The sequence below is a fragment of the Botrytis fragariae genome, assembly GCF_013461495.1.
Source record: "Botrytis fragariae strain BVB16 chromosome Unknown tig00000163, whole genome shotgun sequence".
NCBI lineage: Eukaryota > Fungi > Ascomycota > Leotiomycetes > Helotiales > Sclerotiniaceae > Botrytis > Botrytis fragariae.
In genome coordinates this window covers 414,187-437,438 of record NW_023500999.1, presented here as the reverse complement: position 1 = coordinate 437,438, position 23,252 = coordinate 414,187, and the positions used below count along the sequence as shown (strand labels likewise).

Here is a 23,252-nt window from a genome sequence, read left to right as displayed (position 1 = left end):
TTTCCCGGTTTCATGGAGCAGGAAGCAATTTATAACGACTTGACATGAATTTCTGTTACTTTTACTTTTCTTCGTAGCCATAACGCTCAGCTGCTACATTACTCTCTCAACTTTCACCTTCACACTCGCCATGCATCCATCACTCGTTTCTTTGCTACGATTTGTCGAGACGGAGAAAAACCCAATGGTCTTCATATATTTGCATCTGTGAAGCAAATGTAATTAAGGCTCGGGTATTTTGAAGAGTTTTCTCTCTTCCTTCCTTGTTGAGCGTTATCCTATCTCAGCTCTTTTGTACACAGTGGATCTTTGATTTCGACGTATTCCATCCTACTTCTTTTCTTTTGTTACAAGTGGCAGCTCGTGTTTGAGAATCATGAAAGATGGGCCGGTAAGAGGTTTTTTAATAATTATATTCGCTACCTACTTAGCTTGCTGGAATACAATGGATATGGACAGATGGGCAGTAGTGTTTTCTTTTTGGCACCTTTTGGGATTTGAAAATTCGAAATGCGGGATTGGGAATCGATCGCGTTTTAAGGGATTTTCGTATTGGTATTGGGAATTAGGAGAGAGATGGAATGGGGCAGGATGGTGGGACGTTTGGTTGAGTTTTAGAGTGGTGTGGAAGGGGAAGGGGAAGATAACGGAGAATGGAGGGGTTGGAAGAGAGAAAGAGGAAAAGAAAGAGGAAAGCCAAGGTAGGATGGAATGGTAGAATCGATGGAGTAGTTTGGCGTGGTCTAGCATGGAGTAAGATGATAGAGAAAGAAGGTGAATGCAAAATGCAAATAAACGCATCTGCAAACAAATGCAGATATCAGAAAGACTTTGAGAAAAACAAAAATAAATCTTGAAGAGTGCAGAGTAGATGAGATGAATTGAGAAGAGTTGTGAAATAATAGAAAAGGAGAAGAGAAGAGATTGTCGAATCGATTGACTTGTATATTGTATCTTAATTAGAGATTTCTATGATTTTTTTCTTCTCTTTGAAATGTATGTGTGTATGTGTGTATGTGTGTATGTGTGTATGTGTGTATGTGTGTATGTGTGTATGTGTGTATGTGTGTATGTGTGTACATATGGATTGTGTATGTATGTGTGCATGTGTGTATATGATAGTTCATTTCTCATTTCCCATCTTGACGGAGGGAAGGGGGAGGGGATTTAAGAAGGATAGGTAGGGAGATAAATAGATAGATAAATGAATGTATAAATACTAGGTCAGAAAATTGAAGATATTTGGCGGATATCTATATCTACTATCTATATGTACTGTGTACTAAGTACTTGCAAATGAATATCAAGGGTATATACTCGAGTAGGTGGGTATGTAGGTAGGTAGGTGTGATAATTCATTAGTTGCGGAGGGTACGAGTATGAATATTGATTTCTTATAGTTAGTTATAGATGGTAGGTATATACTTATTCTTCAATTTACTTTACTTTGACTTGACCTATAAGTTAGGCATGTTGGGTAGGGATGGGGGTTTCCTCTGAATGTGAGGTTTAACATCATGGCGTCTTGTCGAAATACTTTTTTCATGGGTAACAACACATCGCATCACCTTCATATCAACAATCAATATTAATAACATTAGCGAATCATTCGATTTTCATCCCATCTAAACCCCTCGTCCTTCTCATTCACAATAACCCACAACCACACATCCCTCACAAATCCTTCTTCACAAACTCCTCAAACTCCGCCTTGTACTCCTCTCTCCACCTACTTAACGGCAACCTCCCATTTACCACATCCCCCGCTCCCCACGCCATCCTCTTGCGATCCATCTCCTCACTCACATCTCCATCCGGACAAACAATATAGAATTTCCCCTCCCCCATCTTCTCCTGCAGATACTCCGTCACCTGATCCGCGGACCACGCTCCCTTGGGTTTCTTCTCCAATCCCGCTTTTTCCACCTTGTCTGCACTAACAATAAAAGGCGAGCCGCTCCCCGTAAGCCCGGTGTATGTCCACCCCGGCACGAGGAGATGAACACCTACATTCTTCTTCTCGCGCAAATCGTAGGATAGATGTTCGGCGAGCGTTTTGACAGCGGCTTTCGAGGCGTTGTAAGCGGGGTTTCCGGGGGGGTTGGTGATTCCTTGTTTAGAACCGGTGATGATGATAGAAGAGGGGTTGGTGTGGGATGTTATGGAGGGGAGAAGTGTGTTGATGCCGTTGATAACGCCGAAAAGGTTTACGGAGAGGATTTTGCTGAAGTATGAGGAGGAAGAGGGGGTTGCGAAGGAGCCGCGGGTGGAAAAGCCTGCGTTGAGGAAGAGGATGTGGAGGGTTCCTGGGAGCAGTTAGTTTATTTGTTTATTCATCTTTCTTTTTCTCCGTTCTATTCTTCGATTCCATGAATAGGTAGATACTTATGTATCCATCCCCCAGAACCTAAAACGAGCCCCCAGAGAAGTAAAAACATACCATCAAAATCCTCCTCCACAACATCCTTAATGCTCTCCCACTCCTCCTCAACCCCGACATCAATATTCAACCCTACCACCTGTCCCTCCCCATTCAACTGACTCAAATATGTCTGCGCAGCCCCCAGATTATCTCCATTGTTATCAACCAGAATAACATTCAATCCCGCCTTTACACATGTTTCTGCAAAACTAAATCCGATTCCTGAGGCGCCGCCCGTGATCAATGCTGTATTGCCCGGGGCCAAGGAAGGGACGGATGATGACATGTTTACGGATGTTTTTGTATTTTTGTTAGAACGTGATGGGTTTGTATGGAGCGATCTCGTAAATCGTGAACGCGTGTAAGAAAAATGAGAAAAGTTGTTGGATCTCGTGATACGCGGTTGGTGTGGTAGAAGACCCGAGTTGGAGATGGAAGACGAAGGAGAAGTGTGAAGCTTTATTCGCAGAAGTGATATTGAACGATGAGTTTGCGAGGAATAGAATCTTGATCTTGAGGTTTGGAGTGTAGTTTGGAGAGGGAATGATATCTTCATTTGTATGATTGAGAAGCTTTATAGAAGGGTTGGGAGGGAGGAGGGGAAGGATTCGTTGTTACTTTCTAAAGCGCTTCGAGGAATGAGGGGTTAATTGAGCTCAGCTGTCTGCATCGTGACGTATCACCTTTTAAACTCGATCGAATGCAAAACACATCTTTCCTATTATGGAATAAGCTTTAGATGTACGAGATGATTAGATGAATACTGTCAAGTGTGCAGATTCCTTGCATCTGGAAATAGGATATAGGAGATAACCTTATATTCAGAAAGGCTTAATATATTCCAGAGTTGTCGAATTTACACGGTAGCAGGGGTAGCAGTTTACCTAGGTACTCGGTGTGAATGAATACCGGACTGGAAAGTAGTAAAATTCCTTACCAAAAGCTATGTTGATTGCATTACTATACACCTAGTAGGTAGTTTGCCTGTAGCTACACATATTCGGAAAGAGCCTTTAACTTTCAATCTCTAATTGTTTATACGACTAGAGTATGGATGACGTAGCACCCACTACATAAGTCCTAATCGTCAATGTTGTCTCCTGTCTCAAGCACGGGAGCTAAGCCATGTACAGAAAGAAGCAATTCGTGAATAGAGACTGCAATGAACGAGCCTAACGCCCTCACTAGATCACCAGGATCTGCCTAGGCAGGATCATTTATTTTGACTGGCATTCAATCGTACCAACACCAAATTTGAGCTAGTGAATATCAATTCAGTTAACCAAATGTCATCTTTCGCCGAACAGCTCCGTATCTCCTTCAAGCACCAAAGTCTCAATAGCAGATGGTAAGTGAGTGTCTTGAAAGTGTCATTTTGCTAATACTCGTTCTTCGTTTTAATCTCATCTCGCGTCTCATCGCCTATTTCTAGTAATCCCCTATTTATCCATACAATAATTATTACACACAACCTTGGAAACTGAAGATCATTCCATCCGTTCCATTGAATCAATTCCTAACTCCCTCCAAATAATCTTGATATCATGAATGAAAACTGATCTTCAATCTTAATCCCATACCTTGCTAATCTATCTCCCTCCAAAGAACCGGCTTCAAGATTCTAAACTGTAGTCCTGACTTTTCCAGTACTAATCATCAGAGCGGCAAGTTCCTTCACGTTAGTACTTCCCCAAACACCATCTGCGCCCCCCTTTCTCCATTCATCGCTTGTAGCATCCTCTCCACCGCCTCTCATTCCATCACCAGCAATGATTTCCAAATCTCTCTTCTGCGAACTGATCCATTTTCTAATAAATTCCGTAGGGTTTTTCGAGAGGGCATCAAAAAATGAGTGTTTCGATTTGGAATTAGCAATGGCTTGGACCATAACCGCTAGTTGCTTGTCTAACGTTGCAAGCTCGAGAAGATTGGCAGCGTAAGCGGGATTTCTGGTGGCAGCTTCGAGGGCAGCTTTCAAAGGGTCTTCAACTGTTACTTGGACGTCATAGATCGTTGGTTGAGGGTTTTCGTGAAACTCTTTGTCTACACGGATGGTGTAATGGAGACGAACTGGCTGGAGAATTGTAGTATGGGATATAATGGCATCACCAAGTTGGGGCCAGTATCCTTTTTCTCGACCCGGGAAAAGCTATATAGTGTTAGTATGGATAATCAGAGAAAATCTAGTAATCAACATACTGGTCTGAGTCTCTCGTCAAGCTCAAAAGTTCTCTTTTCATCATCGTCCGCAAGCCCCATGGCTTTGATATAACTCCAGATGCCCATTGTGACTTCTTCACGAGTACCAACATTTGTATCCAAGATAGCTGCGAGGACCGGACTTAATTGAAATCTTTCGGGTGTTTCATCGCGGACCAGGTTGATGACAATATTGCAATTCTCATCGCCTGACCTCTTAAATTCTAATTGGTCAAAGTCTGCAGCTGCTGGAAGACCATTGGCATTTGGCGCAACACTAGGTTTCTTCCACTCCACGCTCTGATCCGCTCCATCTTTCGTTCGTTGATTTCGATCAAAGTCGACTGTCATAGATTTAAAGAAATGTGAAAATTTATATAGTCGTCCTGGAGGTCTCGTCTTCTTCTTCTTATCCACATCCATTGAATCGGCTCCCACTTCCGCTTCTTCATCCTCGTCGTCACTATCATCACTTTCATCCTCATCGTCATCCAATAATCTTCCCTCAATCTTAACCCGGAATGAAGAGTCCATGTTTGTGCTAAAATCGAAAGCATCGACATCCAATGTATTGTCCGATTGCCAAGGTTGATCTTCCACAGTATTACTGATCCAAAGTCTTAACGTTCGATGTCTCTGTAAATAATCAGCCTTGTCCAGACTGCGTATACTCTTGATAACAAACCTTAACATTCCTATCCACACTTTCCCGGATGTCCAGTCTCTTCCTAGTCATTGTCGCATCCAATCTTCTTTCAATGTCTCTCAACTCTCTATATCTCTGCACACCATCCCCAATAATCACATCCTCTACTCCATCTGGGATATTTTTATCCGTTGGTTCGCTTGCTCTCTTTTTGGCTGCTTCCTTCTGCTTAAGGATAAGCTGCTGCTGCTGCTGATATTGTTGAGCCGACATTTGTTCTCTAGTTTGTGCCGCAGCGGCCGCAGGTGCTACAATTGCGCATTAGCTTAGTTCAAGATAATGATTTTATAAACAAAAACATGTCTTTTCAGCAACGCAGGGCAAAGTGTGGCTGGATGGATAGCAGGCTGAGAAGAAGATATATTGTATGAAAAGAAAGACCCGTTAATAAGGAAAATCAACGGTTAACATGAGATAACTGGGCGCAATATATATTTTGAGCATACACATACCTATACCTCTTCTATTACCACCACCATGAGAAGCCCGTGAAGGTGTCCCTTGTTGATAGGAACGGTATTGCGTCTGCATCTTGAAGACTACCGATGCGAATTGGCGCTTGGGGAAAATTCGACGATTGGGGCCAGATAATAATCTAAAATTGGATGTTGCGACCTTTCAGGTTCTTTCCCGGTGAAACTGTTGATGCAGAAACTGTGGTTTGTTTTGTTGGACACTTACGGAAGTCAACTTGGTCAATAGTTCCAATTACTTTCTCAGCCTTTCGCGTTCAAACGCGACGACCACTAGTCTAGATTCGGCTTAGGTCAGCGATGTTAATTCACCCCAAGTACATGCATGTATCAGCCTTTTCTTTCTCCAAGACAAAATTCAAATGTCATATCAATAGAAACTTGATTTGAATATTGATTATATTTGATTTCTTTTCTTATTTGAGACTTCATGATCTATCTTTGAAATTAATAGCACCACAATTGTGAGAACGCCTGTGCTGTGTACAATGATTGCCGCCAATCCATTCATTCATTCATTCATTCAAAACCTAATGCTCCCAACTCCGATTATGCTCATGTCGTATCCAGCAACCAATGCCCACCCATATGTCTCGTTTCATCAATGTCTATCGACTCCTCTCTAGCTTCTTCCTTCATCTCCTCCATTTAACGACCCATTAAAAGTGCAGGCTTTTGAGCCGGCTCAACAGGCTGTGGTGGCATTCTCTCTATCTGCTTGATCAAGAACTCTCTCTCATCAATGAATTGCTCATCATCTGTACGATCTTCTAAGAAATGTTTTAAGAAATTCAATAACCTTTCCCGGTTATTGAGGAGTATCCTTTGTACAGCCATGGATTTATGTGGGTTTGCCACAAAGACTTTGAAGACATGGAATCCTTCATATTGTACCATCTTTCTCTCATCCCGAAGAAGATTCATGCATATCTTTAAATGCTCTCCTCGATCAACATATGCTGTCATGACAGCATAGTTGGCTCGATCTAGAAGAATCTCACCAAGAAGTTTTATGGACTGCCTTTTAGTAACATAACTTGCTGATTGGACTAAAATATTGTTGTACTTGTCAAAGAACATATCGAAATTGGTTGCCAAATATTGTGCTACAATTTGCTTGTGCTTGGTCAACAGTTCCTGTACCTGCATTAGCTTTATCCTTCCAAAATGAATGCATTGCCTACCCTAAAAGTTGTGAAAGCATCTGCTCCAACCTCGAATGATCCTTGGTCGATCCAATTGAAGAATTTCCAGAAAACTCCCTCTCCAGTCTGTTTGATTTCGGGTTGTATGGCAGTCAAGCCTTTTGTGCTAACATCTCCCTCCTTGATATCGTTGTACAGAATGATTGCCGCTGCAGCATCACTCTTTAGAACCTCTCGTAGAACTGTACCAGCAGGTGTAGCACTTTCTTTATGTTCGTAACCATTGCATAGTTCAACCAGTACTTCCGGTCTATTATTTATAACATAACTAAGCGCCATAGGTTCACTCTTCGGTGACGCTGTTGCGGGTCGGAACCGTAGGACATAAGAGAATATAACCTGGGCATCTTTTCTCGATTCGAAGGGAAGACGATACAAATTAACGGCGAGGAGGTAAAGTAGGTCTTCCTGGATCATTCCAGTTACAAGCTGATGTACTTGCTCGGGGGTGCTTTCTATTTCTGAGGGGTAGTCAGTAATTTGCAGCAATACAACTCATAAATGAAGAAATGAACCAACCTTGTGTCCCTTGTAGAATAAATTTCATTTGAGATAGAGCTTTTGCCAGCTCCTCAGCCTGTCGAATAGTCAGTTCATTCATAATTCACTGCCGATTCCAATGCGCCGAAAAATATACCTTCACAGCACCTCCAGGGCCATCGAGCTTCAATATCAAGTCCCTGGCCTGCTTGGATAGATCCACCGTATTGGGACGCGGCTTTCGCCCGAATAGAAAGGACATGTTTTGTACTTGAGGTCAAATTGTTTGCGATTATCTTGAGCTTCTCTTCTGGTGTTTACGGTGGCTCGATCAAAATCCGATGTGTTGGCATTCAACAAGGATTTTCCGAACAACTTGTGAAATTGGCATGAACATGTATGAGATCATCCGTCAATATCGTGACATTTTTAATATGTAGTTGAGCCGTTCTTGAAAGATGTATGCAATCATAATATGATTTCATCCTAGGACCTTCCTTCCACTTTCCATCGAACCTTGACCTTACCAGTGTCTATTGATATTTAGTAGTTTTCCCGAAGTTTAAGCGGATCATCCTGGTTTATTTCCCCAGCAACGTTAACGATGGGATGTTCATTGTGGAAGTCTTTGGTTTTTGATAGATGAAGTTTATGTTGCACAGTTTTCTTTCAATCGTCAGTCTGTTATAGAGAACAACGATAGTACACTCATGTTATGATATTATGGGTGCATGTAGAACAATTATTAATTTGATACCTGTTCATCTTCTTCAATCTATCTGATGCATTGCTGAGTAGTTTCCTATGATAGCCTCGACTCTTATCATGACAAAACACGTGCTGATAGTGACTTGAAGAAAAAAAATCCTTAATCCCACATGAAAAAAATCCAGATGATTTTCGAGTAATTAATTTATTCACATCTGATATCTCTTTACCGGAATCTCCGTTATTATTGTTTTCTGACCAAAAAGTGAGAATCCAATATAAACCCCTATAAAATGTCTGCCCAGGTTCCAGATATCGAGAAGTATGCACCATCAGATTCTGGTAGTTCTGAGGCATCTGATATCCTTGATTTGAAAGATGATGAGGGATGGGAAGATGCTGAGCCGGAAGAGGAAGAACAAAACCAATTTGTATCATTATTAGATGATGAAGTTTTCTCCGATATGATTGCTATGATTCAACATTGCAAGGAGAAATATGGCTTTGATTTCTTAGAAGTCCGACAAAAGTTGGGCCTAGACTTCTACGGCAGTATCAAACTTACCAATTACCTAAGATCTAAGACTCAAAGTGGTGAGAAGGCGTCTCCAAATATTTCCAAGGCCGACTTGGAAGATGAGAAATATCTCAAGCCAGTTTTAGAGGATGACGCTTTTCTTTTTTGCCTCGATGATCTTCCTGATATCGTCGAACAAAATGAAGGCGCAGGAAATGGCAAGGAAGTCGAATCCGGACCTCTCGTCACTCGTGTATCCGAGTTAGAAGAGGAGCTCAGAAGAATCCAATCTCAATTTGAAAATTACAGAAACACTGTCAATGAAACTCTGGATGAACGCTGGAACAAGTCCGCGGGACCTTCTGAAGCCAAAAAGGAGGAGAAGCGAGATGATGATAGCCAATATTTTACTTCTTATTCATACAATGGTCAGATATCTGCCCAACTTTCATTTCGTACTTCCTAACTAACATCCTTCAGATATCCATGAGACCATGTTGAAAGATACTGTTCGTACCGATGCCTACCGGGACTTCATCTACAACAACAAGTCTCTTTTTGCCGGAAAGACTGTTTTGGATGTAGGATGCGGCACAGGTATTCTTAGTATGTTCTGTGCCAAAGCTGGTGCAGCTCGAGTGATTGGTGTCGATAATTCGGACATCATTGAGAAAGCCCGCGAGAATATTTTCAACAACGGCTTCGCAGATAAAATTACTTTACTCAAGGGTAAAGTCGAGGAAGTCAATCTTCCTGTTGAACACGTCGACATTATCGTTAGTGAATGGATGGGCTATTGCTTGCTGTATGAAGCTATGCTCGACAGTGTCATTTGGGCTCGAGACAAGTACTTGAAGCCTGATGGATTAATGGTTCCAAGTCACATGAACATGTGGGTTGCTCCCGTTGCTGATCCAGACTACGTCGCCGATCACATCGATTTCTGGAGAGATGTGTATGGATTCGATATGAAAGCAATGCAAGCCGGAATCCACGACGATACACAAGTCCTTGATATGCCAGCCAGTACGATCTGTGGCGAACCCTTCCCATTCTTGCAATTAAGTCTGCACACAACCACAGTCAAAGATCTTACCTTCAAGAGAAAATGGGAGTCGAAGCTCACTCAGGATGTCGATACATTGGATGGCTTCATGATTTGGTTTGACAGCTTCTTCATGCCCTCACGAAAAGATGAGGTTCCTGAGAATTCAAAGGCTGAGGAATGGGCCAAGGAAGAAAAAAAGGGAGTTGCATTTACAACAGGTCCAAAAGCTAAGGTAACACATTGGAAACAAGGTGTGCTGCTCATCGATACTGCCAAATACCAACCAAAGGAACATAAGGCAGGTGAGCAGATCAGTGGAGAGTTAGAGTATCTAGTTGCCGATGATTATTCAAGAGCTCTAACTATCGGCATGGACTGGAAGTTTGATGGTGAGGAGGCGGGCAAATCTCAAACATGGAAGATGAGATAAACTGCCTGGTTGGTAGATGAAATGATAAAATGGGATGATTTGCTGAAGTTAAGAGTACCATGAAACCCTTGGCAGTAGGGTACAGCTTGTCAGTTCCACTGAGGTTGGTCTTGCAAGAATAGCTCTCGCTGGAGTAGCAAGTCCATACTTGTGGGAAGTATTGAATATACTCGTAGTTCAAATAAAGTAGATCTCCACATCCATTTCCCCAATTATATGCTATTTGTGTGACCTAGAGAATTCAATTCTCGATACCCCGAACATGAATGAGTTCTAGCTAGCTAATAGTTTCGAGTTTTTCTCTTGAAGAATCATCACTTGAAAATTCTTGGTGTTTTACATTGATAAATCATTTCCATTGTTCATTATCTATCCGAATTGGAGATATTTATAATCATGATCCTTCACTCTCTTTCGGAGATATCTTGGAGATAAGCTCGGGAGATAATCTGCATGACGAAATATAATCCCTACCTCATTGTAATCGCGCATCCCGGCATTGGTCAGCGATAGGCATCGACCATAACCTTTTCTACTAATAATTGTTTGAACTCACTACCGACCGACCGATGATGGCTATATCATTCATTTGTCCCGGCTAGTGTGATATTCGGACGGCAGCTATATTGCTTCCATGTATGTATATATATCTTTATTAACTGATTCAACTCATCAAGGTTCCCGACCGACTCCACAACAACAATGGCGCCCGATAGAGGCACAGCACAGTCTCCTGACTACCAATCGATCTCCACTCGCACATCTGAAGACAGTGACAATGCACTTCGTCGTAGACGAAGCGAACAACGAAGATTCATAGCTGCACATGCGGAAGAGGGACAGAATTTCACAGTACGAGGTATACTCGTCGGACTGGGCGTCGGATTGATAATATGTTTTTCCAATATGTATTTTGGTCTGCAGACCGGTTGGGTCTCTTCTATGGCCATGCCGGCTTCCCTGATCGGATTCGCGTTCTTCAAAACTTTGTCGAAACATCTTGATTTACCGTTTACGCCGGTGGAAAATGTATTGGTACAAACGGTCGCTGGATCAATGGGGACAATGCCATTGGGTTGTGGATTCGTGGGGTTATGCCGGCATTGAATTATATGTTGAAGGAGGAAGAACAAGGGCCAATTTTCTTAAGTACTTGGAAACTTATCCTCTGGTCGTTAGGATTGTGCTTTTTCGGGGTGGTGTTTGCCGTTCCGTTGAGACGGCAAGTAATTATTAAAGAGAAATTGAAGTTTCCATCTGGTACCGCGACTGCGTTGATGATTGGCGTTTTACATGGGAAAGAGACTACTGCAGGTGGACCGCCAATTTCGAATTCCGAAGACCTGGATGGGATAAATGGTATAAACGAAAGAGAGTCTAGAAATCATACAGATGAGAGTGTGGCGGATGTTGAGGAGGTGAACAAGGCTGAAGGTAGCAGCTGGAAATCAAAGGTTAAGTTATTGGTGATTTCATTCGGGATATCAGGACTTTACACACTTGGAACTTATTTCTTTCCTATATTGCGGAAACTACCAATTTTCGGGACAGCAATTGCGCAAAATTGGTTGTGGACTTTAAATCCTTCCCTTGCATACGTCGGACAGGGAATCATTATGGGTCCAGCGACAACCACACATATGCTTCTTGGAGCTGTTGTTGGCTGGGGAATACTCTCTCCTCTCGCGAAAAACAGGGGTTGGGCTCCTGGGCCAGTCAGTGATTGGGAAACAGGAAGTAAAGGTTGGATTGTTTGGATTTCGTTGGCTATAATGTTGGCGGATTCAGTAATCAGTCTTGGATACATTGCTCTTAATCCTTTGATCAATAATGGCGGAGATTATATCAGTGAGGCCCAGCAAAAGATCAAGAGACGGGATTGGCTGGGTCTTCTTTCATTTGGAACGCCACAATCGAACACGGGATATGCTCCTATAAACAGAGAAGAATCTTCTGGTCGTACAGAGCAAAATGTATCAACTACAAGTAATGGATCATCAATCTCGAGCAACAATCTTCAGTCAGAATTGAAAGATCTACCAGAGCCTGACGCCCCTTCAGAACATCTCGTCAATACCCGCACTGTCTGGATAGGCCTCATCCTCTCCATCGTCTTCTGCATATTCAGCATCCGCATCGTATTCGAAGGACTGATCCCACTCTACGCAACCATCCTCTCCGTTCCAGTAGCCCTTATTCTCTCAATCATGGGCGTCCGCGCTCTCGGAGAAACAGACCTCAACCCCGTATCTGGGATCTCAAAATTAGCCCAATTATTTTTCGCCCTCATAATTCCCCAAAGCAACAAAAACTCCATCCTTATAAATCTCGTCGCCGGCGCTGTCTCCGAAGCGGGCGCCCTCCAAGCAGGCGATCTCATGCAAGATCTCAAAACTGGTCATTTGTTGGGCGCAGCTCCAAATGCACAATTTTGGGGTCAGATTATTGGGAGTGCAGTGGGTGCAGTGGTTAGTGCGCTCATCTATAAACTTTATACAAATGTATATCAGGTTCCGGGAGATTTATTCCAGGTTCCAACGGGGTATGTGTGGATTTTTACGGCGAGGTTGGTGACGGGAAAGGGATTACCGGATATGGCTGCGCAGTGGGCGATGGGGGCAGCAGTTATTTTTACGGGAACGACGTTGTTGAGGATATGGGGGAAGGGGAAGGGAGCGTGGTGGTATGATTATGTTCCCGGGGGTATCGCGGTAGCTGTTGGTATGTCTGTTCTTATTTCTCTGTCTTGTTTTGTCTCTGTTATTTCCCCTCCCTCCATTCTCTTCCATCGCCCCCGCCCCCAAATACTCCTCCGTCTCCTTCATCTCTCTCTCAAACATCAACCCACCAACCAATTAATAAACTAACACCACAAAAAGGCATGTACAACACCCCCGCCTTCACGCTCGCTCGCGCAATAGGCGGCTTCATCAATCTCTACTGGCGCTCCTATCGCAAACGAGAAGAAACACCCATTGTCGTCTTGGCGAGCGGATTGATTCTCGGAGAGGGCGTGGTCAGTATTGTTAATTTGGGGTTGGCGAGCGCGGGGGTACCGCATTTGTGAGGAGAATGGTGTATAGGTTTCATTTAATTTGAGTTCTTTTGGTTGGCTTGATTTAGGCTGGGTTCGTTGGATAATGATTTGAATTTGAGTTTGAATTTGATTGTTTGGGGTGGGGATGGGTATAGATAGGTGGTATAGAGTATAGGTATATAAAGACACACTCACACATGTATGTAAAATACTTGTTATAGTAGAAAGAAACCAATGATTTAAGCGCCTAATTGGAATGAATGATATTTTACAATCTCACAACACATCACATATCACTTCACTCCACTTCACAATCCCTCGACATCAAAAAACGTACAAGTGATTTCATTTTGCATTTTGCATTTTTCATTTCATTTCATTCCATCTTGTGTCTTGGATGCGCATTTCCCACTCATTCAATCATTTCATCTAAGTCCTTGCTTGCGCGCCACCTCTTCTAGCACTCTTCTCCCACTCTCATCTTCGCAGTGATCAGCATCAATCATAAATACATATCATGTCAAGTACGACTCATACATTCTCCCCCCTCTCTTCTTCCTTTCCCCCTCCTGAAAAATATACACATCATTTAATTCCATTTCGCTCCAACGCTATGCTGTATCCTTGCGCATGCTCGCTCTCATATCACGAATGTATCTCAGCCACCAGCTCATCTTATCCTTCCTAATCAACACATCCCTTCCAATCGTTGTCTTGCTTCTTACTCAAGAAGCCAAACCTAAAATACACAACCAAATCACTCATACATCGCATTTCCTTCCTTCCTTCCTTGCAATCACCCAACCTGCAAGCAATGCAATTTCAAATGCACATTAATCAAACCTGAAACATCCAACCCCCTAAAAGTCCGCGCTCCTCTTCACAATTCGTGATTTTACATCAACAGAAAACAGTATCAAATACGCCTCTTCTAGAAAGCCATTTTTCTCGTTTCCTCGTCCATGAAGTATCAAAGCTTACTTTCCCCATGTCTTCACGTCTTTCGGCATATCCACATAATGAAATAAACGGAAGTGTATCTTCCCACCAACCCCCCCTTTTCCTCAAAAATGGCAAAATCTCGTACTCAGTACGGTTTTACTCCAAAACAAAACGCCCGCTCCCATTTATGAAATCAAAGGGTATGCTATGCGCCACCCTGTATATGTGCGTAAAACCTCTAATCGCCAAAATCTCATGTTCCAGTCATGACATGAACGAATGAATTTTTGTAAGAGAAGCTTGAAAGAAAATATAGTAAGAAATTATTATTTGAATAACGATGATGCAAATCGCCTTACCAATCCAATTATTCTGTTGAATCGGGTACTTCAGAATTATCTGTGCTTTCTGTGGTTGATTCTTCAACCTTTGTGGGATCAGCTAATGGCTCCTCAGTATTTGAGACATCAACCTCTTCAGGATTACTTTCGGTAGTGGGTTCAGGCTCCACATGAGCTGATGCATCACTGGCAGTTTCAGGTTTAGTGTTCTCTCCAGTATCATCGCCAAGAAGTTTGTCGACGGCTGGTGTGTCATTTTCAGTGCTAACATCCGTTACAGGTCTTTCATCAGCGGTCGAAAGGTTATATTGAGGTCCCACATCAATATCGGCCGTAGCATCGAGAGCCTCGTTGGTAGCATTCAGTCTTTCATCGTATATCAATGGCCGCTTTTTTTCTTCCCTCGGGGTTGTAGACCCAGTATCACTGTCAAGTGAATCCTTATCAGGTTGAAGAGGCTCTGGTCCTTTCTGAGGGGGATTCTGTACTGGCGATTTGTTGGAGGGTGCTGTTGAGGATTGCAATGCTGACGGTTGCATTTTATGAAACCAACCTCCGCGCTCCCATTGTCCCGGTTGGTACAAGCACGAATCTCGAACTTTGCTATCAACAATGCCTTTGAGTAAAACATTTAGCCGTTTGAAGTCGATGGGCTTCAATACCCAGCCGTCAAAACCAGCATCGATGTATGTTTGCCGTTCACGCTCAATAAGAGAAGCTGATACGGCAAAAATAGGTACTCTTCCATTGAGCTTGGCTCGGGGCGACAGATCGAGATAAGTCTTTTCGAATGACCTTATCATCTTTGTTGAAGTAAGTCCATCGACTATCGGCATTTGCATATCCATAAGTACTACGTCGAAACGTTTATCTGCCGATGAAGTCGTTGCAGCGGACTTCTTGACGTTGTCTCCGTAGGCACTTGCACACTCTTCCCCGTTTATGGTGTGGTAAACCTCATGGCCACTTTTGTCCAGTCTCTTATTGATTATACGACTATTGACGGGATCGTCCTCGGCGACCAGAACCTTCAAATTCTCTGTATTTAAAGGTTCTGACTCTGTTTTGGGTGATAATTCATGAAGCGCGTCTTCGCGTGATCCCCTTGTGAGGATGTTGATGGGATGTGAAGATTAAATTTCACCTTCGCAGCAACTGGAGGAGCATTTGTGTTCGTATTTTCTGAGAATTCGTCTGGCATCCTCACAGCTCTCACTGGTGTTTTGCTGCCAGCAACAATCCTGCTTCCCACAGCTTGTGAATCTTCTAATATGGGATAATCAGGCGCAGTGTACGAGGCTGAACGTTTCAATTTGGCGGACTGGCCTGATTTCGAGGTCAGCCTAGTTTCAGGCATACTATTAAGACTGTGTCGGTCCTTGCTATCAACACGTTGCAAAGAATCTCCCTGCGCATTACTGGCTGGGCCAGTAATAGCATCAATGAATCGATCCACATCACTTTTCCCGCTAGCTTTACTGCTGTTATTACTTTTGAAGCTGTGCAAACTTGCAATCTCTTCTATACTGTGCTTGCGAGCAAGCGAAGAAGGATCGGGAGCTGATTGTTTAAGATGTCCTGATGACTTGACAAGAGTCACCTCGCCAGGGGTGCTTGCAGGAGGTGGCGTCGCGAGCGGTGGTGATACAGATGAAGAACTTAAGAAAGTAGCCTTCTCTTGATTCCCAGAATTTTGTGAACTATCGTCAGGAAGAAAGAAGGGCAACTGAATGACAAATCGCGAACCCTTCCCAATTTCTGACTTCAAACGTAGCTGGCCGTCCATATTTCTAACAATTCTAGCTACCATTGCCAAACCAAGACCTATCGTACGGTTGCCATCAATGAGAGCTTTCTCATTGCCTTCGTCTTCAAACGAAGGATCGCCATCAACTTGTTCGAGATCTCGAAAAATTGTATCAAGTTTTTGATTCGACATACCGTCGCCACTGTCTTCAACAATGATTTCGACGTTGACTCTATTATCGATGATTTCTTGCAACCAGATTTCAACATGAACAAAGCCACTTGACGTGTGTTGCACAGCGTTTGCCGTAATATTAGCAACTGCTTGCCTAACACGTCTTTGGTCTCCATGCACAAATTGTGGAACACCAGGATGCTCGACCACGGTATATTCAATGCCCTTTCGCTTCACATCGCCCTTGAACAAGTCGGTTGCCTCTCTTATAGCAGCCGGGAGATCGAAAATCTCATCCTTGACCAGATCCATGCCTTCTTCAGTTTTCGTCAAGTCTAGCAAGTCGTTGATGACATAAATTAGTGACTTGGAGGCAGAGTGTGATTTGGACAAATTCTCTCTTGTTTCTTGGTCTAATGCGCCCTCGAGCGCAATCTCCAGGTAGTTAATAATTGCGTTCAGAGGAGTTCGGACTTCATGAGCAGAATTGGCCAGCAACAGCCGTGTAAGCTGACTGCTTTGTAATGCTGCTTCTTTTTGACGCCAAACCTAATATGCGTCAGTAAGGATCAACCACTTTGTCATTACGTCTGTCCAATAATTCGATTTGTGGTTTTGGAATAAGTGATTCTCGATGTTAAAATCATTTCAAGCATGAAAAGAGCCTTAAACATTGAGAACGGCTAGACCAGTGAAATTCGTCGGAATTATGTAAATCTTTTCGAAATTCGAAAGATTCAATCGAACTGCAGTCCGGAACGTTGGGTATACTGTGCACATGATGATAAAAACTTACCTCGATGAACTTTCCATAAACTAGACAGAGCACGGCAGCGGTTTCCACTTGTTCCTCTGTCCATTCACGGCATTTTCCAATCACAGTCTCATTCCACGTCTTGAAACTTTTTCTCGGCTCCAGATAGCCCTCAGTGCCTTCTTTGATAAATTTTTCGTACGGATTGCCTGCCCATTTGACGTTCCTGATTTGTCCAGCACGGAAAAATACAATGAAGTCTTCGCCCTCTGAGTTTAAAGGTACCAAAAGTAAGCCCGCAATGACGTTGAATCCTGGGGGATATCGAAGATCCGGAAAGTCTTGTTTAATGTCTTGAGAGGTGACAACGGTGTTTATTTTACGCATTCGCATATATTCCAGCATAGCAAGTGCCTCGTGAGATTGGTTAATCTTGCCCAATATCTTAGTCTCTCCTTTGATCGAAAGGAGGCCAAAATCAGCATCGAACAACTTCAGAAGGTCGTCAGAAGATGCTATTATGTAACCGGAAGGGTTGGCCTGTGTTGGAACTGTATTGATGAGCTTGCGAGCTTGAAGTCGTGAAGCATATGATAATCTTTCAATATTCCTTGACGCAGTATCACCCACTAGCCGACACATCTTTCGAATAGGAAAAGAGACTCGCATCCCTTTCGGGCCATAAGTGTGACAAGCAATCAAGCCCCACAACTCGCCGAACGCATTGATTGAAATAGACATTGAGGATCGAACTGCCATGTTCGCGAGATATTTAATGTGTATAGGTGACATGGCTCGCTACCGGATGTTAGTGAATATTCAACCAAGAATAGTGGTATAACCATGTGTAACATTTAAAGGCTGATGGTATAAGGACTCACAAGATAAGCATATGATAGATCAAGAGGGTTTTCAAGCTCCTCAACACCGCGACAGACAAGTCGTGCAGTTTCTAAATCCCTATCATAAAGAAGGCGAACTTTGTTGGTTTTGTATAATTCTCGAGCTTGCTTAGGAATGTCGGATGCCGGAAAATTCAGTCCTTTATAGAGATCTTTAGTCGCTCGAGGGTCAACAAGCTCAGTAACCACTCGACCATTATATGAAGCATCGAACTGGTATACCATGACACGATGAAAACCTGTCAACTCTTTGACCACACCTACAAGAGTCTTAAGGAAAAGCTCCAAGTTCGGCGCAGTCGCAAGTTGCTCTTGTACCTGGGACATAATATTAAAGACCTCCATAGCAGCGGCTTCGCCTTTGCGCTTTCGGGCGTTTCTCAAGACTCGGAGGGGTTTGCTCGTATTGACCGTACTCTCATCGAATTCCTCCTTTGTTGGATTGCTGCTGAGTGTATCCTCTGGGGGCTCGGGCGTTCTTTCCTGTTCTGGAACGAGAGGATAGACTTGGTCATCATCGAGTTCAAACTCACAGATGATCATTTCTGGGTTGACAGGGTTTATATGCATAGCTACCCAAAGCTTTTTAGATCTATGAGTTCTTGGGTGACGAATTGAGACTGTAAAAACTTCTGGACCATTTGAGGCGGGATCCGCGTCTTCATCGCGAATAAAATCGATATGATCAAGGAGATTTTCCTGGTACGGTCAATAAGTTGAACTCGCAATCTAATTCTCACAATTACTCACCTGTTGGTCTTCGCTCAATATATCTAGAAAGCTATCCAGTCGAAAAAGCTCCTGAGGCGTATATCCAATCATGCGTTGGGAGTTTTCACTAACAAGACGAACCAAGAGTTGATTATCTTCATGCTCTGATAATGCAATGAGTAAGCCAAAGCCTTGTATAGCTCCAGGAATGTGAATTGGTTCATCCTCGCATTTCTGCAAGACCTCTCCATCACGACCAGTAATGATGGCATGTCCTTCTGCAGTCACGATGTGCTTAAATCGGGCCGTTACTAGCCCTCCAAGTCCACCGTCGTCGGATACAGACATGTTTCCAGACATGTTTCCAGACATATTTCCAACCGATGATTGTTTTGCGCTGGAATTGCGTGTGTCAACAGATCTATCAGATGCATTGTCCAGGAATTGTTGCAAGCGACTGCCTCTGAACTCACTACGAGTTGTAGAGGTAGACGACTTGCGATCTACTCTTCTGGGATCAGCACTAAATTCCATCTGACCTCTTTGGCGAGGAGTTGTCTTTCCATCCGAATCTGAATATCTCACACCTCTCCCACCTCCATCTTTGCTTGCTACACTTGGAGGGCGTGGAAAATAGTCATTCATTTCACCAGAAACCGATCCTCTACCCGAGAATGAAGATGGGGTCTGAGTGGGATCGACACTGACGACACTTCTAATTGGAAAGACTCGGTCGTTGGTAGTAGATGATGGGCTACCAAGCTGCTTGTCCGAACAAGCGCTCCAAGAAGATGTTGCTTGGGCAGATGAAGCAGTATAGCCCTTGGGAATATCGGTTGGCCATAATCGTGGTTTTGTGATTGGAGAAACAGGAACAGGTGTAGAGCCACCTGTTGAAGTTCGCGTCCGAGATGAAGACCGAGAAGCTACTTCCATTGATTTGACTTCGTTATCCTTTGGTAATTGGGCAATGTCTTCAGGATCCGGCAGCATTGCAAGGGGCTTGTTGACCTTTATAGGTCCGCCTATTGGGGTGACCAATTCGTATCTGCAATCCCCGTGTGGTCTAATTCTGTCGATTGTATTAAAGAAAGTGTTTGTTCGTAGCCAGCCTATTACACCTTCATGTATTTACCTTCCTTCAGTTCGTAAATGCATCGAAATATGTTCGCACAATCGTCCGTAAGATATAGACTTTTCCAAACCATAAAGAATGGTTGCTGTCGAATCTTTTCCCGTTCCAATAGCACTGAGTAGAATTTCCAGGCGCAGTGAATGAGAGTAGTGAAATGAAATGTCCTTGTCGAAGTTAAACAATCAAAAGAGCATACATGTATTTTGTGTTCGATAGAGGAAATAATCTTGGTATCGATAGAGAGCGACTGGAAGAAAGATCGAGGGATTTGCACTGACAATTTGATACGCTTAGAAAAGGAAGAGGGTATCCTGAAGTTGAATCGTTTCGCTGGTTGTGTATGGGTCAAGTTGTCACTCCTTCCTCATGTCAAGGTCCAAAGGTCTCTTTGATGGGGTCGAATTGTAGAGGTTGTGAAGGTTCGGAATATTCGAATATTCGCGTAGGAACTGATCTACAATACAGAGGTCAGTGGCTCGAGTGGCTCGAGTGGCTCGAGAGTGGTTCCGTTGATTGATTGTGGTTGGCGAGACCGGAAGTGGCGAATGGAATGGGATCATCTGGGTAGGTATCCATGATTGAATGGATGTATGTGGGTTTTTGGAGATTTTGGGATATTAGATAAGATCGCATTTACTTGATTTTTTTATGGGATTTTGAGACGGACTAAAACAAAACAAAAACGGGGCGATTTGATTGGTCGTGATTGGTGTGACTTATATAATACGATAAACTCCATTCTCCACCATAAAATCTCAGAATTTCCTTCCCCCAAGTTCTCCAGTAAGGTACTTTGGTACGTGCTACCTACCTAGCATCTACCTAGCATCGACCTAGGTACTCCGTAGCTATTTGACACCAGTGCACCACCGAGATCATCTGGGTTAATGGCACTCTGATGGAGATATATAGCCCACTTTCGTACAGGAGTAGGGAATGATGCACATCGTATACTTCGTGTGCCTATGTGTTGGTTGGATGTATGAGGTACCTGGATATTATGCATTCGTCTACTCAACTGCTATTGAAAATCTCTCTATCTATAGACACCCATCCAAACGGAAAAAGCTAGAGCCTCATAACACAGTAATGATACTGTCATAGACGGAGAAACTAAATGCCTCTCACATGTTATTGTTCACAACGAGAGACGCCACAGAAGAAGTTATTATGGAGTATGGCTCAACCCTTCCGGATCCCAGGTTTCAAGTGGCTAGAATCATAGATGTTGATGAGGGGATCATCGTAGTCAAAAACTTTGAATGCATTCCCAATACTATGTACGATCTACAAAGATTAGCAATCCCCCTACCCTCAGTACTCCATAGGCAGGATGATTTATAGAAACTAATAGTAGTTTCCGTTAGTTGATGCAATTCTTCATTCCCGTGTCTGAAAGAAAAGAAGAATGAGAGGAAAAAAAGACCAGTCAGAGCAGAATTGTGGTCCTACGATCTTGTATAGGGGCTGTTGAATTCTATTATACTTTTCGATATTTGAAATCCGATCAACTACCAAATTCTCATATTGGAGATAGAGATCTTTCGAGTCAATCATTACTCAAATCTGCAGATGTGATGGGTACCTAAGATGGAAATATAAATGCATCTGTTTTGAAGATCCTATGACCACCCCGCTTCTACGTTGTTTGGTTTTATGCAGCACAAAGAAGCCCTTCTGTCGATCAGAAGAAAGCAATCATAGAAGAGTGTTTTATATATCGTAAGCTCGAATGAAACAAAAATTGAGCTACACAGCCACTTACTCATCCTGCCTCAAGCCACTCTATCAAGTTTCATCAAACCTTATACAACCTCTATCAACGAGCTATGATGATATCATGTATTATCTCAATGATGTACGAAGGATCATGCATAAGTCGTGATGAGTGCGTTCATTTATTTCTCACAGTTTACGTATCACAGCCTCGAGAATATTTCAGGGTCTTCAAAATACCGTCTTGAGATACCAAGGGACAGGTTCAGGATACCCCCAAAAAGCAAAATACCGTCGCTATATGTAAGTTTTCCGGGGCAAGAAAGTATACAAGTAAGTGCCCATAGGTATGATGGCGTCCACTTCGCTTACCCCCTTCATATATTTGATGATCGAACAGTACCTATGTATGTGTCGTTGTCTTCTTTCTCAATTACAATATTACTATTTCCACCAAGAGTCTACTGGGACAATATATCCTGGTTCATACAATTGCTGTACCTCTACTTGGCTTGTTCTTTACTCGCCTTTGGCATTGATTGACCTTTGAAGGTATAAATCACTACTTTCTGGATTGCTCCGCTACGCTACTACACACTACATTCACTCCAAGACCCCCAACAACTCTTTACCTAGGTATCCTTCAGTCACTAATCCATCAACTTTGCTTATAATCGAAGCATCCATCTTAATTGAGATGACTCCTTACTAGGTCAGCACTGTGCGGAATAGTTGGTGTTCGGCCCGCTTAGATTCTTTCCGCTTATCATAGTTTGCTGTGGATAGTATGATCATTCTATTCTCTTCAACAGAAACCATTTTCCCTTTCCATACAGATGTTAACACTGTAACAGATCTCAAACATGACTCGCCTTCGAGGATCTCGAGGACCAATACATATATCTTCATCAAACCACATACTCCAGGAACATTACCTCCGTACAACTGTGAGAGAAAAAACTTTGATTATCGCTTCTGAGTCATCTCTAACACCGTGCTGTTCAAAGCACCCCTTCATCCCTCCATTCGATAGCGAAAAGGAGACAATTATAATACCAAGAGTTTTATCTACGTCTCCATACACAATTATCTAACAAATTCATTACCTTTCTACTCAAAAAATTTGATGACGATCATATATTCTCTTCTTCATCTAATAGCCTCATTTAGGACTTTCGCCACCATAATCAGAGTTTTGCAGCATCATCGCAAACACACTCAAGACAATATGCAAGCAATCTGATGCAGAGAGGCATGAGCATCGAGTATTCATTTACCATTCCCGCAAAGGCTAAGTACACTACTGCATATGCAAGCCTCACCGAACTAGTATATCTAGTAAGTACACATGAGTAATAATTCCTATGCGGGAGACATTGCCGCGATTTTGACAAGGCTCACTTGTTATCAGAAGTGGATACGAAAACGAAATTTGGTTACTTAAAACTATAATACGATTACTCAAGTAACTACTAGATATTTAAATCTATATTATATAGCTAACAAAATAATTTTTGTTATTGCTTACTAGTACTTCTTGATCTCGTTCTCGTCTTTTTTTCCTTCCACTCTATCTATATATATGCTATGACCCCTTCATCGTCT

At 42.8% G+C, this 23,252-nt stretch overlaps 6 protein-coding genes across 6 annotated transcripts; 2 read left to right on the top strand and 4 right to left on the bottom strand.

Annotated features, from left to right (window-relative positions):
• Positions 1–1,674: 1,674 nt before the first annotated feature.
• On the bottom strand, positions 1,675–2,708 carry Bfra_009737 (putative short chain dehydrogenase reductase protein; the record flags this gene model as incomplete). The annotated part of the gene is made up of 2 exons (XM_037340077.1): positions 1,675–2,306; positions 2,441–2,708. 2 exons carry the CDS (start codon positions 2,706–2,708, stop codon positions 1,675–1,677), a joined length of 900 nt encoding a protein of 299 aa, XP_037189300.1.
• A 1,335-nt stretch (positions 2,709–4,043) lies between these two features.
• Bfra_009736 (putative swi-snf complex subunit protein) lies at positions 4,044–5,858 on the bottom strand (the record flags this gene model as incomplete). Its single annotated transcript, XM_037340076.1, has 4 exons — positions 4,044–4,571; positions 4,622–5,257; positions 5,307–5,575; positions 5,780–5,858. The coding sequence occupies 4 exons, from the start codon at positions 5,856–5,858 to the stop codon at positions 4,044–4,046; spliced, it is 1,512 nt and encodes a 503-aa protein (XP_037189299.1).
• A 590-nt stretch (positions 5,859–6,448) lies between these two features.
• On the bottom strand, positions 6,449–7,747 carry Bfra_009735 (putative conidiophore development protein hyma protein; the record flags this gene model as incomplete). The annotated part of the gene is made up of 4 exons (XM_037340075.1): positions 6,449–6,937; positions 6,985–7,466; positions 7,525–7,582; positions 7,643–7,747. 4 exons carry the CDS (start codon positions 7,745–7,747, stop codon positions 6,449–6,451), a joined length of 1,134 nt encoding a protein of 377 aa, XP_037189298.1.
• Positions 7,748–8,486: 739 nt separating this feature from the next.
• Bfra_009734 (putative s-adenosylmethionine-dependent methyltransferase superfamily domain-containing protein) lies at positions 8,487–10,188 on the top strand (the record flags this gene model as incomplete). The annotated part of the gene is made up of 2 exons (XM_037340074.1): positions 8,487–9,138; positions 9,191–10,188. The coding sequence occupies 2 exons, from the start codon at positions 8,487–8,489 to the stop codon at positions 10,186–10,188; spliced, it is 1,650 nt and encodes a 549-aa protein (XP_037189297.1).
• Positions 10,189–10,890: 702 nt separating this feature from the next.
• Bfra_009733 (putative oligopeptide transporter protein) lies at positions 10,891–13,255 on the top strand (the record flags this gene model as incomplete). Its single annotated transcript, XM_037340073.1, has 3 exons — positions 10,891–11,274; positions 11,310–12,909; positions 13,068–13,255. 3 exons carry the CDS (start codon positions 10,891–10,893, stop codon positions 13,253–13,255), a joined length of 2,172 nt encoding a protein of 723 aa, XP_037189296.1.
• Positions 13,256–14,534: 1,279 nt separating this feature from the next.
• Bfra_009732 (putative phytochrome-like histidine kinase phy1p protein) lies at positions 14,535–19,954 on the bottom strand (the record flags this gene model as incomplete). Its single annotated transcript, XM_037340072.1, has 6 exons — positions 14,535–15,566; positions 15,653–16,978; positions 17,226–17,981; positions 18,065–18,784; positions 18,836–19,868; positions 19,932–19,954. 6 exons carry the CDS (start codon positions 19,952–19,954, stop codon positions 14,535–14,537), a joined length of 4,890 nt encoding a protein of 1,629 aa, XP_037189295.1.
• Between the last annotated feature and the right edge of the window lie 3,298 nt (positions 19,955–23,252).